Here is a 13,566-nt window from a genome sequence, read left to right as displayed (position 1 = left end):
AGACCCATCCAGGCCTTCACGGAGAGGTCTCCGAGCAAGGAGGACAGAGGCCGGGCCACATCCCATCCCTACTGCTTGTGGCCGAGTGACTGAGGGCAGGCTGAGCACAGAACGCTGAAGCTTTATTATTCATGTTCGTTGTAGTCATTAATAGTGGTTGTGGTAAAATCATGAGAATGTTCTTTTTTTTTTTTTCACAGAAAGACAGTCCTTTTCCCTTCTCCATTTCCACACTCAGAGTGTGGGCCTGTGTGCGGCCCCTTTGTAGGCCCAGCGGCCTGGAGTGTGTGAGGACGGGGTGAGGCAGGCATGTTCCAGGCAGCCTGTGCTGTGCAGCACCTGTGCCTGCTATGTGCCTGAGAAGCTCCCCCGCTGGGCCAGCCTGACGGCTCTCCAAGATTTCAGAGCAAAACCGGAAGGGAAAGAGATAGAACCTCACGTTTTATTGTTCAGGTGTATCAATTCCTCCTTCCCGTTCCATCCTTGCCCAGTCCTAGGAGATACAGTTCCCCTTCCGGTTCCCCTATTGCAATGATTTTCAAATTCTTCAGGGTCACAGAGTTCTTTAAAAAAGCAACAAGCAAACAAACTTCCTTCAAAACTTGGATGGGTGACTCAGAGAAAGACGGCCCTGTTTGGATTAATGTGAGAGTGCAGTCAGTAAATCTCCCATTCGGCCCTCATTCTCAAAAGCTCACTGGGGCTCCTGCTCCATTGGGGCAAGCCCCATGCAGCTCTCAGTGGGTCCCAATGGGGACCCATGCCTGACCTGCCGGCCTCCAAGCCAGGCCTGGGGCCAGCACAGGGCTGCTGAGACTATCTCCCCTTCTCTGCAGCGAGGTGTTCTGTGACCAGCAGAGACCTGGCTAATGCTAAGTACTTTGAAAGGAATTACAAACTGACCAGCTTGCCTAATGGAAAGGACAACTGGCCAAAGCTGGACTTCAGCTGTGATCTATGTAGGCCTGTAGGTTCTGAGCTGTCATGGCACAGAATCATGTCCCCCTGGGCAAGGCCTGTGCCAGTACAGCATGAGGAGAGGGAAAACATCACTAAAACATCTCCTAATTGTTGTCTGCTTTCTTTTCTTCATCTTCCTTGCCATAGCATTAGGGAAGGATTGAGAGAACATTCCAGAAGGCTTTTCTGAAAGCCTCCCTAAAGAGGGAGAAGGGCACGGTTCTTACCCTTCAGGCTCTGCGCCCTGAAGTGGTAGCTCTCTTATTGCCACATCCCCAGAATCTCTCTGGCCCACCCTTGCCCTCCAAGGCCGTCAGAGCCTGAGAGCTGCCCACTCCATTGGAGGGGATCCAGGGAGGAGGTGAGGAGGAGCAGGGTGGCCCAGGCCTGGAGGGTGGCCAGGCTCATCTAACCTTGCATTCCCTGAGGCATCTGAGACCCACAGTAGAAATCACCAAGCTCTTGCCTGCGAATGGAGGAGATCAGGTGACACCCTGAGGCCTCCTCCCATTTCAAGGCTCCAGGCTCTCCTGGGCTTGGGAAGTGTCCACCCAGCCCCGCTCCTGTGACCAGGGCAGAGCCTGGGAACCATCAGACCCCTGCCCAGCAGGTTTAGGCTGCAGCGAGAAGCTGTGGGGTGAGGGGGTCCCTGGGATGAGGAGGCCCTTGGGGAGTGGGGGGTCAACAGGGCCAGGGGCTAAATCTGCAAGTGTCTCTGGTCCACACCCTCTCACTCACATCCCCTTGTCTCCTCATTTCTTCCCCCTACTCAGCAAAGGCAGAGAGAAGACCAAGGGAGGCAGAGATGGCGAGCACAAGTAGGTGTCCCAGGCCAGGGTGGAGCCCGTGGGGCCCAAAGGCTCCTCACCACAGGGTGCGGATGTCGGGATGGCCTGTCTCGGAGGGCTTAGGCGTGGGCTGTCCTGGCAGAGCCAGCACCGGGGGATGGCAGGGCGAGGGAGGTCTGTCCATCTGGCCGTGAGGGGTGAGGGTCAGGGAGGGAGGGGGTGGAGTGGGGGTGGGGCAGGCGTCTGGGCCTTCTGGCTTCTGCTCCGTCCTCCCTCCTTTCAACGTCTGGATTCTGCCTCCACTTCCTTGTTCAGCTCCACGCCCACGGGCCAGGCCCTTAGGCTTTCCTGTCAGGGAAGATGTGACTGAAGGCAAAGGGGTGGGGGAGGCCCAAGAAGTGGCCACCTCCCACTAAGAATAAAGGCAGGGCTGGGCAGGTGGACATGAAGGCCTGGAGGCCCACAGAGGACAGACTCTGGGCCTGGAGTGGCCCCAGGGGTGGCTGGGGCACGAAGCCCCAGAGCATATGCGTACCCTCTGGCCTTCCTCACCGTCTCCATCCCGCAAAAAGCTTCGTCGGGGAGGGAGAGGTCAGGGCCTGTCTGGGAGAAGGGGGATGGGGACCCCAGATGAGAGAGGCCAGCCACAGGAGTTGGAAAGGCTCAAGGCCTGGGGCTGATGAGTGGGTCTCAGAGGCCCCCTGAAGCACATGCCATCTCTAGAACTCTCTAGCATTGTGGGGAGTTCACAGAAGCAGTAGTAGTCAGGGCTGACCGGCTGGAGGGGGCGTCTGGTCCAAAGCCCTTTCTTCGAGATGATAAATCTGAGTCCCAGAGAGGGGAAGTGACCTGCCCTGGGACAGGAACAGAGAGCTAGGACGGCCACACAGGGAATTTAGCTCCCGACCCAGAGTTCACAAGAGACCTGGGGAGTTTAGAGCACTTGACTGGACTCTAAATTTAATTTAATTCTCCAAACACACCAGTGCAAGCTGAAAAGCCAAGAATGGGGTCTTTATTTTCCAGATAGGGAAACTGAGCTTCAGAGATGTTAAGGGATTTGCCCCACACTGTGGTACCAGGAAGTGAAAAACTAGTTGACAGGAGGACATCGTGGGGACACCAGGATTGTGCCTATAGGGGTCTGAGGTGGTCAGCACAGGTATGGGCTTGAGGCATCCGCCTGCGTTAAGGTCCCAGGGGACTCATCGTGGATCATTGCTTCAACAAAAGCATATGAGCTCCAACTCCCACAAACAAAAGCACACAAAAGCACAACAAGACAAAGGCACCGTGTGGGGAAAACTCAGGCCCAGAGACCTGAAGGGTTGAGGAGGCTGTCAGGCTCTGAGCAAGGGAAGAAGAGGGAGCTTGTAGAGGGAGCCAGGGAGCTGAATCCAGGGAGGTAGGGGTGGAGGGTGAGAGATGATGGCTGAGCTGGGAGTCCCTCTTAGGGAGCTGTTTCAAGGGCTCAGTTTCCCGCATGGACGCTTAGACACGAGAGGCCTATTCACGAGATGTAAACAACCTGTCTCTTCCCCAGCCTCTGGCTGAGAGTGGCGATGCCCTAGGGCCCTTCTTGATTTCCAGCTCCCCAGTCTGTCCTGGGCCAGACTCCCAGGGATTCACACTGGCCACGGCCGGACTAAGAGGCACCTCACAGTGGCGAGCGACCCGTAGTAAATGCTGGTTCCTTGGCACTACCTGATCCGAGTCTCTTGCCATCCCTGGTCCTCACATGGGATACAGCCATATTTTCATGTGTGGGGCATTAGGAGGATTGAAAGGGGAGGGAAATGAGATTTTTTTTTAATGTTTATTTATTTTTGAGAGACAGAGATAGAGAGAGGCAGAGTGAGAGCAGGGGAGGGGCAGAGATGGAGGGAGACAGAATCTGAAACAGGCTCCAGGCTCCGAGCTGTCAGCACAGAGCCCGATGCGGGGCTCGAACCCACTAACTGTGAAATCATGACCTGAGCCAAAGTCGGACACTTAACCGACGGAGCCACCCAGCACCCCAGAAATGAGATTTCTAAGAAGAGACTAAGCAACTTGAAACTCTGTAGCCAGGTGAAGAAAAGCTATAAAAACAGTTTTAAAACTCTGAAAGGTTACCGTGTGGCAAAGCTGGCTAGTTTCAAGCCCTGCTGAGAAGTAAGTAGAAGCGTGTGCAAGTTGCCACAGGAAAAACGGAAGAATCCAGCCATGAAAGAACTCATGTCCCCTTGAGTACGTGGGATGTTGAGAGAGGTTGGTCTGGGGACGTGGGAAATCTATTTCCCTGATGCTGTTTGCTTGAGACTTGCAAGGGGTTGGGCCACCGAGGAGATCTGAGGAGCCAGCTCCCTGGCACACAAGGGGCCCCCTTAAGTACACAAGGGCCCCCCACGCCTCCTGGTTCCACGAGGGCACAGAGGCAAGCAGGCCAGTTTGGGGACAAGTCCTCGTCTCAAGGGCCAACCTGTCCTGCCCAGATGTGGCAAGATATTTGAAACTAACTGAAATTCAACACACTGTGAAAAAACAACTGTAGAGCCCGCAATTATGAATTAGCTATTGTTGGGGCATCGGAAATAAAGGAAATACACCCACCAAGGGGCACCAGAACACGCCCCCAAGGTTTGAAAACGTGGCTGTTTAAACAATGCAAAGCACCATAGACCCCTTTTCTCTTAGGCAGGAGTTTCTCCTGATTAGCTGAGGCCTGAGCTAGTGAGCCTGGGTTGTTCTGATTGAAGGCAGTCTCAGATCGTCAGGCACAGCCCCTAAGTCACAGCCTCCAGAAGAATACACAGACCTGAGTTAATGTCACGCCCAGCTCACTAAATTTAGTTCGGCCAATGTTCCCAAGTCATTCTGAATACCAAGCTCCCTCTTAGGACCCCAACCACGACATCCTTCTAGATCTGAGCCGTGGAACCAGCAATGAAACCATCAGATCCATAAATGAAGACAGAATTTACAAATAAGTGAACTAACCTTAAAATCTTTTCTCTAGAGGGAAAGAGTGGTCTAACTTGTGGGTGCGTATCATTCTGACTGCAGCGAATCCAGCAATGGGGAAGCCCAAGCGGGACCGGAAATCCCCAGAGGGCCCTAAGAGGCCCACCTTCCCTGGCTCCTGCTTCTGCTTCCCTGAAGCCAGGAGTAAGGAGCCACTTGGTGGCAAAGCATTTTTTCACTGAGTTGATTATTGGCTTGTTTTCTTTGTCTGTTTCTCACCACATTATATTTTTAGTTATTGAAGAACTCAGGCCAGCTGCCGCATTTTATTTAAAAACAAGAACAAACACTCAGGACCCCTGCGTACCAGCAACCTCATCAAAGAATTACACATTTTGGAAATCTAAGTCTTTGATACAAGCCGATGATCTTCGAACATCCCTGACTAAATTAACATTTATTTCAAAACTAACCTTTACCCTTGGCCGAGAGAAGCAGGCACGCCGTTTCTGGGAAGCGGTGCAGCACTAGGCAGAAGAGACTGTTTCTATGGTCAACTTCTGATGTGTCATCGACCAGAAAATTCCAAAGGGCAGGGAGAGCTGAGGCCATCACGCTCTAGTGCACACTGTCCAGATGAACTGAAGAACAAAATTCGTACGAATTCTGGACATTACATTCACCCTACACGTTCCACATTTTTCATTAAGGGATAAATCTTCATTTTGAGATACCCCCAGGCACACAGGAGTACCGCCTGTATACCTGTCCACCGGAGATGGTTAGTGAGGCAGGGTCTGGGAAGAGGGGCTTCTCCTTTGATTGATTTCAGGGAGAGAATTGTAGGATAGTATAGTTGTTTTTTTTTTAAAGTCTCAATCTCTGCTTCCAAATACGTTTGTTTTAAGAAATAAAGTGACTTTCAAAATCAAGGGCCATAACTGCCCAGGGGAAGCCCCAGGCCCTTTTCCACTTGGGTGGGTCCTCGGGACCAGCGTCAGAAAGCCGCAAGTCATTGACCTGTGTGATGTTTCATTACCAGTCATTAACTTTCACAGCAGCCTCTTCCCAAATGCGTTGATGCTAAGACCATTTGTGAGTGAGCGCCTTCTCTGTAAGCCTGGGCACCGTCTGTGGGGCTCTTCACAGATGGCACCCCCATCTGCACACTGCGTTGGCACGCGGCCCATACGTACACCTACAAGTGCAGGCCCTGGGAACTTTTCACTGAAGTTCCGAACGGTCAGGATGGGATCGCCACTGACAGAGAAGTGCAATCCCACAGGACTCAAGACGTAGCCGTTCTGGCAGAGGGGGCAGGAGCAGTGTGCTTCAACTCTAGCTCTGAGCCTCAGTCTCTTCTTGGGTTGAATGAAGAGAAGCGTATGTCCCTCCCAGGATCGCTATGAAGATGAAATGAGTAAACATCTGGAAAAGGCTTTGGCCCATAGTAGTTGCTCAAGAAAAAATTATATAATGCCGTGTTGGCATATGTATAGATACCTCCCCTTATTAGAAGGGGAGATACTTTCTTTCCCTTCTCCTCCATTATTATGTTCCAGACAACACGACGCTGGCCGGTATAGACACATCAGTGTTACCTCAGTCTTCCTTGACCCACCTCATGGCTTTTTAGGAAGCCATGAACACACTAGTGTTTCCTAAACTGTGAGCTGCTGCCCATGGAAAGGTTCTTGACTGCTCTTTCACTGGGATACAGACTCACAGCCCTCTATGTCTTGCCCGGAAGTAAAGAGAGCAAAGAGGAAAGAAAGGCCCGGGATTAAGGTGGGGCCAGATTTGGGGGAATAAGATTGGCCCCAACCTTGAGTAGAGGGGCTTGAGGCTTTTAGGCCATCCCTACAAGGACAGAAAGGTTTTGCCCAACCTCACGTTACCCAGAATAATGGGTATCTTGGGATACCCATTACCCATTATCTTGGGATACCCATTACCCAGGGGATCTTGGGAACCAAAGTCAAGCCTCCACGGGGAGATAAACGCATGACCCAAAGGTGGATGGGCTCTGTTGTAGGTGAGCTCAGAGTTTGAGTCTGCCCTGGCCTCCCCTGAGCCCACATGATGACAGGGCCACACCCAGGAGGAGGGAGAATGGGAAGAGAGAGTCAGGTATCCAGCTCATGCAATATTGATGGGGTAATGGAATACTGCACTTTACCCCCTGCTGATCCTACTCCGGGTCCCTCCTGGCACCAGGGATCACGGGCTCAGCTGCAGGGACATCACTGAAGGGACACTGACGACCCCTGCCCCCTTCCCTCAGCCCCCCTGACTGCGAGGCCCTTCATCTGGGGGCACAAGGCCACACCAAGCCAGAGAAAGAGGTAGGAACTATGGAGTTTGCCATATGTTCCTGGGGGTTGGTTGAAGTGGGGGGTGAGGGGGGGGATTCCGCAGTGAGCAGGGACAGGCAGAAGGGGTGGAAGCCAGCACCAAAGATAGATGGGAAAGGGCCCATCTCTTCCTTTTCGCTGGGGACCGAACAGAATCTGAGGGTGCGGAGAGATTGGGAAAGACAAGGCAGGAGTTGCACACCAGGGCCATTTGAGAACTGAGCAGCTAGCTTCAACCACATCTCAGACCTCCTCCTTGGCCTCTGCCCCTCTGATCCTGTTCCTGTCTGTCTGTCCTGATGCTTTGTCTCTGGTCATCTGGCTTTCTTCCCGACCAGCTGAGGTGGGGTGCACGGACGAGGAAGACGAGCTCGGAGGCATGGTGGAACTCAGAGCTCTGAGACTGGACTGAGGGAGCTGAGGACAGCCCAGGACCCGGGAGGGCTCCACTCAAAGTCGTTCTTTCCAGCCCAAGATCACCTTCTCTGATCCCTGGGCCCTGACCCGCTCTTCAGTGGTGTGGAGGCATGAGAAAGAAGGAAGCAGTGGGGTCTCCTCTCTGCCCTAATTCCCCCTCGTGGCTCCTGCTTTAGAAAGGTTGGCCCCCACGCTATCTCAGGACTGGTACGTGAGGGGCTGGAGTATGAAGTTCCCTTTCTCTTACGTGTTGTCTCGGGTTTTGCTCTCCTGTGTTTGTGTGTCTTCCTCCCGGCGTCCATCTCCCTCCATCTCATTCTGGCGGCTCGCCTCACAGAGCTGGGAGAAGTGTGTTCTCCGCCATGAAGCTCGGCAAGAACCGGTCCCACAAGGAGGAACCCCAAAGACAAGGTACAGACGCACCCCCAGCCAGGCCAACCCCCGGGCCATCTCTGCGCACCTGACGGAGACCAAACCCCTCCCCTCCGCGGGCAGCGCCCCAGCAGGCTCGCCTGCGATTGGCCGGCGAGGTCGCTTAGGTGGGCCCTAGCCTCCCATTGGCTGCCGGCACAGCCGGGCCCTGAGGGTGGTCTTCAGGAAGGGGGCGCTCCTGGCACAAAGGGTGGGAAGGGCATCACCACTGGTCTAGAATTTAGCAGTACTCTCTGGTGGGCCTGTGTTTGAAAGGCTCCTCCTGCCCTCTCTGCTCCCCACCCCCCTTCCACCTTTTTTCCTGCACACAGAAGCCTAGAGATTGTTCATTAGAGAAGGGAATAACAAAAAACAAAACAAAACAAAAAAACAAAACAAAAAAACGAAAGTGGCTTGGCCAATTCCCTATTTCTGGGGAAAAACCAGCGTCCCAGGACCGCTTACCCAGTGGCAAGACTCACTGCCCTGTCTTTCCCCATGCCTTCTCACAAGGCTGCAGGGAAAGCCCTGGGGGAGAGAGGCAGGGTGGAGCCTGGAAGGCTGAAGTGACCGGTGGCCCTGGTGCCACGGGAGCAGCAGCCTGGGGGGAGGGCAAGACAGCTGTTAGAAAGGAGGCGGGGGGGGGGGGGGGGGAGGGTTGGGGACCGGGAGAAGACGGGAGAGAATTGGATCAGATAAGGAAGCAATGTGGAGCTTTCCCACCCAAGTCTGTTGATCACCTGCCCTCCTTCAGAGCTCCTGGCTTCCCCCCTTAGCATCCCCTGGGTGGCCCACTGGCCCCAGCATCTCTCTCCCTCTTGCCTCCATGCCAATTCTAGCGGTGCCCTTCTCCTTCAGACTGGAGAGGGTATGGTTGCTGGCTGAGGCCCAAACTTACCATTCTTCCGTGGTTGCTCAGTATGGTCAATTCTTCATCTCATTGGATATTACACCTCAGCGCAGCGTTAGGGTCTGAATTCCATCAGCTATTTTACATGGATGAGTTACTTCTTAAGCTTCAGTTTCCCAATCTGTGACGTGAGAGTAGTGCCTATCTTGACAGGACATGGATATGAGGACAGGAGATATGTGCACGAAGTGCCTGACATTGTGCCTGGCATAGAGTAGCCTCTTGATAAACAGTAGCCATCGTTTGAAAGGTACATAAGTATGAATTTTTTATTGCCCCTCCCCTTCTTCCACAAAGGGTATTCAGTGCTTATGTAAGAAATACACAACAAGAGTTACATTCAATCAAAATACAAAAGCAAGACTAGGGGTACCTGGCTGGCTCAATTAGGAGAGCATACATACAGCCCTTGATCTCAGGGTCGTGAGTTTGAGCCTTAGGTTGGGTGTACAGATGGCTGAAATAAATAAACTTTAAAAAAAAAATCTTTAAAAAAATTAAAAAAAATTTTTAAAAAGCGAAACTAGATATAATATCAATTAAAATCAAAGATCAAGATCAGGTGGGAAACACTGCGGATAAACAGGCCATACATTCTAAGCAGATACTGCCAAGGAAGCCTGGAAATTGACTGTTAGCTTCCTGGATAGCAAAGCGCAAGGGGAAAGACAGTCACTTGTTCCACCATCCAGCCCACCTAATGGCCTTTCTTCTGCAGATGAACCGGCCGTGCTGGAGATGGAAGACCTTGACCGCTTGGCCGTTCGGCTGGGGGATGGGCTGGACCCTGACTCTGTGTCTCTGGCCTCTGTCACAGCTCTCACCACCAATGTCTCCAACAAACGGTGAGCACACGGGAGTCCCGCAGCCCAAACCGCCTCCGCCTGTTCAGGCAGGACCCAGCTTGCCGCGTGTGGAATTCGGATGGGGAAGAACCGGGGTCCCTGGGCGGCTTCTTCCTAACCCTGCCCCTTTCTTCTTTTCCCGGATGTCTCTCACTCCGCTGTTCCTACAAAGGCAGGAGGCTGCTCCCAAGTCATTGCACACCTGTGGGCCAAGGGGGATCACAGAGCTGCCCCGCACACATCTGAACCTATTGACCTACTGTCTATCTCTCCGTCACTGTGCCATTAATCCTCTCTGTTGGGGCCTCTGAAAACAATTAATCCCCGTTCTTTTGGACAGTCTTGGAGTACACAAATACCATGATTCTGTCCTCTGCCCTTCGCCAAGGTCCAACCAGTGCCAGTGCCCTCCTCCTCCCCTGCAAGCAATCCCCTTACACCGGGCCTGACGGTACCTTCTCCTCCTCAGATCCAAGCCAGACATTAAGATGGTGCCAGGCGCTGGGCGGCCCGTGGATTACCAGGTAGGCGGGGCAACTAGAGGCATCGCTCTGAGACTCCACTCCAGTGGGTGGTTCTGGCCAGGCGTGCATTATAGACTCTGGATGCATGGATCTGAGGGTCACAGAGAACCACAAGCTCAGTGTAAGTTCCCAAACGAAGCTCGTTTCCGGGAGGCACTCGGAACTAGAGAGGTACAAACCTAAAGAGCTTGAGAATTCTGCTTATGCAGAGGACTTTGTGTCCAGCACTGGACTTCATCAAGTTGGAGGGACCTGGAAACACCCTGAAAAGACCAAGGGGCACCACTATCTATCATATACGTCTCTGAAGAAAGATTTTTTGATGTGCTTTTTAAAATTGTTGTTTCCATTATTTGTAATGCCAGAAGTAATGTAATGTCAATCCTGGTTATCCATAGATGGTGAGAATGTGGGTGGGTTTTTTTTTTTTTTCTTTTTCTTCTCTGGTCTCTGAAATTAACACTTAATGTTTCTGTTTGTATGTTTCTAGAACTGGAGACAAAATGACTGAGATAGGGAGAAATTTGAAGCTGTAGGATTGTTAATGTGGCCACAGTGCAGGCAGGATGTGTCACGAGCAGGGCTGAGCTGTTGAGAGAAGGCCACACAGGGCGTCTGAACCCCAGTACAGCCCTCCAGGCCTGGGGCCTGATCATGGGCTTTGCAGGGCCACACCCCCAATTTTGTTTCTTCTTGCGGAGTTGATCAGAGCCTGAGATACTCAGTTACACTAACACAGTCCACGATGGACTAACGTACAAGCCAGAAGCACTTCGTACTTATTTATAAGCTGGAAACCAGAAGGGCCCATGGACGACCCATTGCTCTAGACCCTTCACTTGGGGTCTAACAAGACCCAGTTATGGGTCAGAGGCCTGGGCATTCCTAGGACTGAGTGAGTGTGCTCACTGGTCAGAGGAAACAGCCTTTAGGAGACCCCGCCTGGCTACCACTGTAGTGCCTGCCCAAAGTGTCAGAACCCGGGCCCAGAATCAGAGTGAGCCTCCTCTCCCAGGTTAGAGCTTTATCTCTGAATGCTCATCTCCCCGACCCTATGCACACCACCCCTTCTTGAAGGCGACAGCCCCGCGGCCACCTCGTTCAGGTGATGATATAAAGGACGAGGAGGTATCTGTCTTTGTATCAGGTGCATCTGGTCATGTTTTCTCAAGGACACACCTTGTCTCCCTTAATCCTCGCTTCAGTTTGTTTTCAACCAGTTGGTGGCCATCTTTCCAGGTGCTTGAAAATTAGCCCCAAGCAGTGTCAAGTGACCCTGGCCCTGGCCCTGTGGTTTAGACAGCCTCAAGCCACTGGGCTCCTTGGAGATTTGGGAAATGCTGCCCCCTCACCTCTCCACCAAAACCCAAACACAGAATATTGTAAGACGTGTGAAGGTTTTTCTAGGGGGCTGGGCCCAGGGCTCTGCTCCTCTGTTTTCTGAGAACAGGAAAATTCCAAAGGACAAAGATCTGTTTGTCTTTGTATTTCAAGATTCTGTTTCCTTTACAGTGTCACCGGCCTGCCACGTAAAGGCACATAGAAAATGGTTAATATAATTGTTATTTTCTAGAAGGCTTACAGGTACTATGCTAGGAACTGTGTGTGTGTGTCTGTGTGTGTGTGTTTTCCATTTAAGTTAATATAATTCTTACAACTTCCTAAATATAAGTATTACTACATTTCATAGGTGAGAAACTGAGGCACAAGGAGAGTAAGGAGCTTACCCTAGGTCACACAGTTATTCAAAGGTCAACTCAGGGTTCAAGTGCAAGGGTGTCCAACTGAAGCAGTCCGAGTGACTAATTTCTTTCTAATTGAGCCTCTTGGACAGTCACCCCCTCTGGTCCCCCCCCCCCCATTCATCTTTGGCTCACTACCTACTGCTTGTTTTCAAAGCTCTTTCAAACTGCTTCCTGACAGAGACCTTTATTAAGTGGACCCCACTTTCCCCCGCTAAAGACTTTGCAAACATCCTGAATTGAACAGAACAGTTGTCGTATTTAACCGAGTAACACAGCATTTTCTGACAGGCTCGTTCACATCTCAACAATAAGTATCGACACACTTGGACAGAGCGCTCTGAGGGTACGAGCGTGGATTTATTCTTACTTCCAATAAATACAATGTAGAAAGCAAGAAAACCTACCAAAGGAATGTCACTCTCTGGAGAACTTGGCTTTGCCCAGTTAGAAAGACCTGAGAAAGCACACCCGGCTGGTGGGAGGAGAGGGACTTAGATGAACTCAGATCTGGGAAGGACCCCGAGGACTGGGAACAGGCAAAAGGCCATGGCATACCCATCCCCTTTGTTTCTTCTGGTTAGAATGTATGTAATGTGCAAACCCTTTCCTGATTATTGGCATCTCCAAGGCGAGAAGCCACATTCTCATCCCAGCGAATATGCAGTTTCCCCCACCAGAGTGAGCAAATCTGAGCACTTAGCAGACATGTTCTCGGTGGGTCATGGGGTCCTGAGTGTGTTCCCTGCCCTCTCTTCTGGGCGCCAAGACCTAATAGATTCTCACCTCTGTATCATCTCCCTGCCGCTGACCCTCAACCCCAGCCTCAACTGCAATATTGCACCCACTTCCTGTCTGATCTCCCCACCCTCATAATGCCTCCTCCACTCCAACCTCTATGCCACCACTGGACTGATCTTCTCAAAATGCATATCTGGTGATGTCCCATCTCAGCCATCTGGAGATGAGAAAAGGCAAAGGGTGTTTCAGAAGGGCGGCTCTCACGGGCCTGCCACCTGCTATCTCCAGCTCCCCCCCCGATGTTCTTGCGGCACAATCGGATCCCTTGGAAGCAGGTCACAGAGCACCATGACTCTTGGGTTCTTCCAGGACAGAGGTATAGGTTTACACTCAGCACTGTTCCTTGTGACAACCTCATGAAGCCACCTGGGGATTAGGCCCCTTATCTTGGAAGGAGAGGGCTGAATAGGCAATTACCAAGAGTCTCCCCGAACAGCTGATCAGTCAGGCCCTTCATGGGTCTATTTGCCTTCTCATCTTCTACCCTGGAAAAATCAAGTCCTCTGCTGATGATTGGAGAATGGAAGGAAAGGATGGCCAATCCCCTCCCTCAAAATTTGTTTTATTTGTTTTATTTATTTTTAATTAATTAATTTTTAACTTACATCCAAGTTAGTTAGCATCTAGTGCAACAATGATTTCAGGAGTAGGTTCCTTGATGCCCTGACCCATTTAGCCCATCCCCCCTCCCACCACCCCTCCCATAACCCTCAGTTTGTTCTCCATATTTATGAGCCTCTTTTGTTTTGTCCCCCTCCCTGTTTTTATATTATTTTTGTGTCCCTTCCCTTATGGTCATCTGTTTTGTCTCTTAAAGTCCTCGTATGAGTGAAGTCGTATGACATTTGTCTTTCTCTGACTGACTAATTCA

The 13,566-nt window shown here is 51.7% G+C and overlaps 1 protein-coding gene and 1 long non-coding RNA gene across 9 annotated transcripts in view; one reads left to right on the top strand and one right to left on the bottom strand.

Moving 5' to 3' along the window:
* The window catches only part of OTOF (otoferlin), a 93,705-nt gene that overhangs the window by 44,698 nt on the left and 35,441 nt on the right, over positions 1 to 13,566 (top strand). For 6 of the 8 annotated variants that reach the window (XR_009248280.1, XM_058682781.1, XM_058682780.1 and 3 more), the window contains 3 exons: positions 7,800 to 7,873; positions 9,502 to 9,628; positions 10,098 to 10,152. Coding sequence is in view for 7 of the 8 variants with exons in the window: in XM_058682781.1 (XP_058538764.1) it covers positions 7,800 to 7,873; positions 9,502 to 9,628; positions 10,098 to 10,152 (256 nt within the window). In the remaining variant the exon portion in view is untranslated. Of the gene's footprint in view, positions 1 to 1,733; positions 1,779 to 7,799; positions 7,874 to 9,501; positions 9,629 to 10,097; positions 10,153 to 13,566 lie in introns of all 8 variants that reach the window. The other 2 variants (XM_058682779.1, XM_058682778.1) reach the window with 1 other exon arrangement.
* On the bottom strand, positions 5,004 to 7,914 carry LOC131484496 (uncharacterized). Its single transcript, XR_009248281.1, has 2 exons — positions 7,710 to 7,914; positions 5,004 to 6,094 (listed from the first exon to the last, which is right to left on the bottom strand). It is a non-coding gene; the product is annotated as an uncharacterized LOC131484496 (long non-coding RNA).

The sequence above is a fragment of the Neofelis nebulosa genome, chromosome 9 (genome assembly GCF_028018385.1).
Source record: "Neofelis nebulosa isolate mNeoNeb1 chromosome 9, mNeoNeb1.pri, whole genome shotgun sequence".
Taxonomy (NCBI): Eukaryota; Metazoa; Chordata; class Mammalia; order Carnivora; family Felidae; genus Neofelis; species Neofelis nebulosa.
Note: the sequence above shows the minus strand (reverse complement) of the source record. Positions and strands in the feature narration are given on the sequence as shown.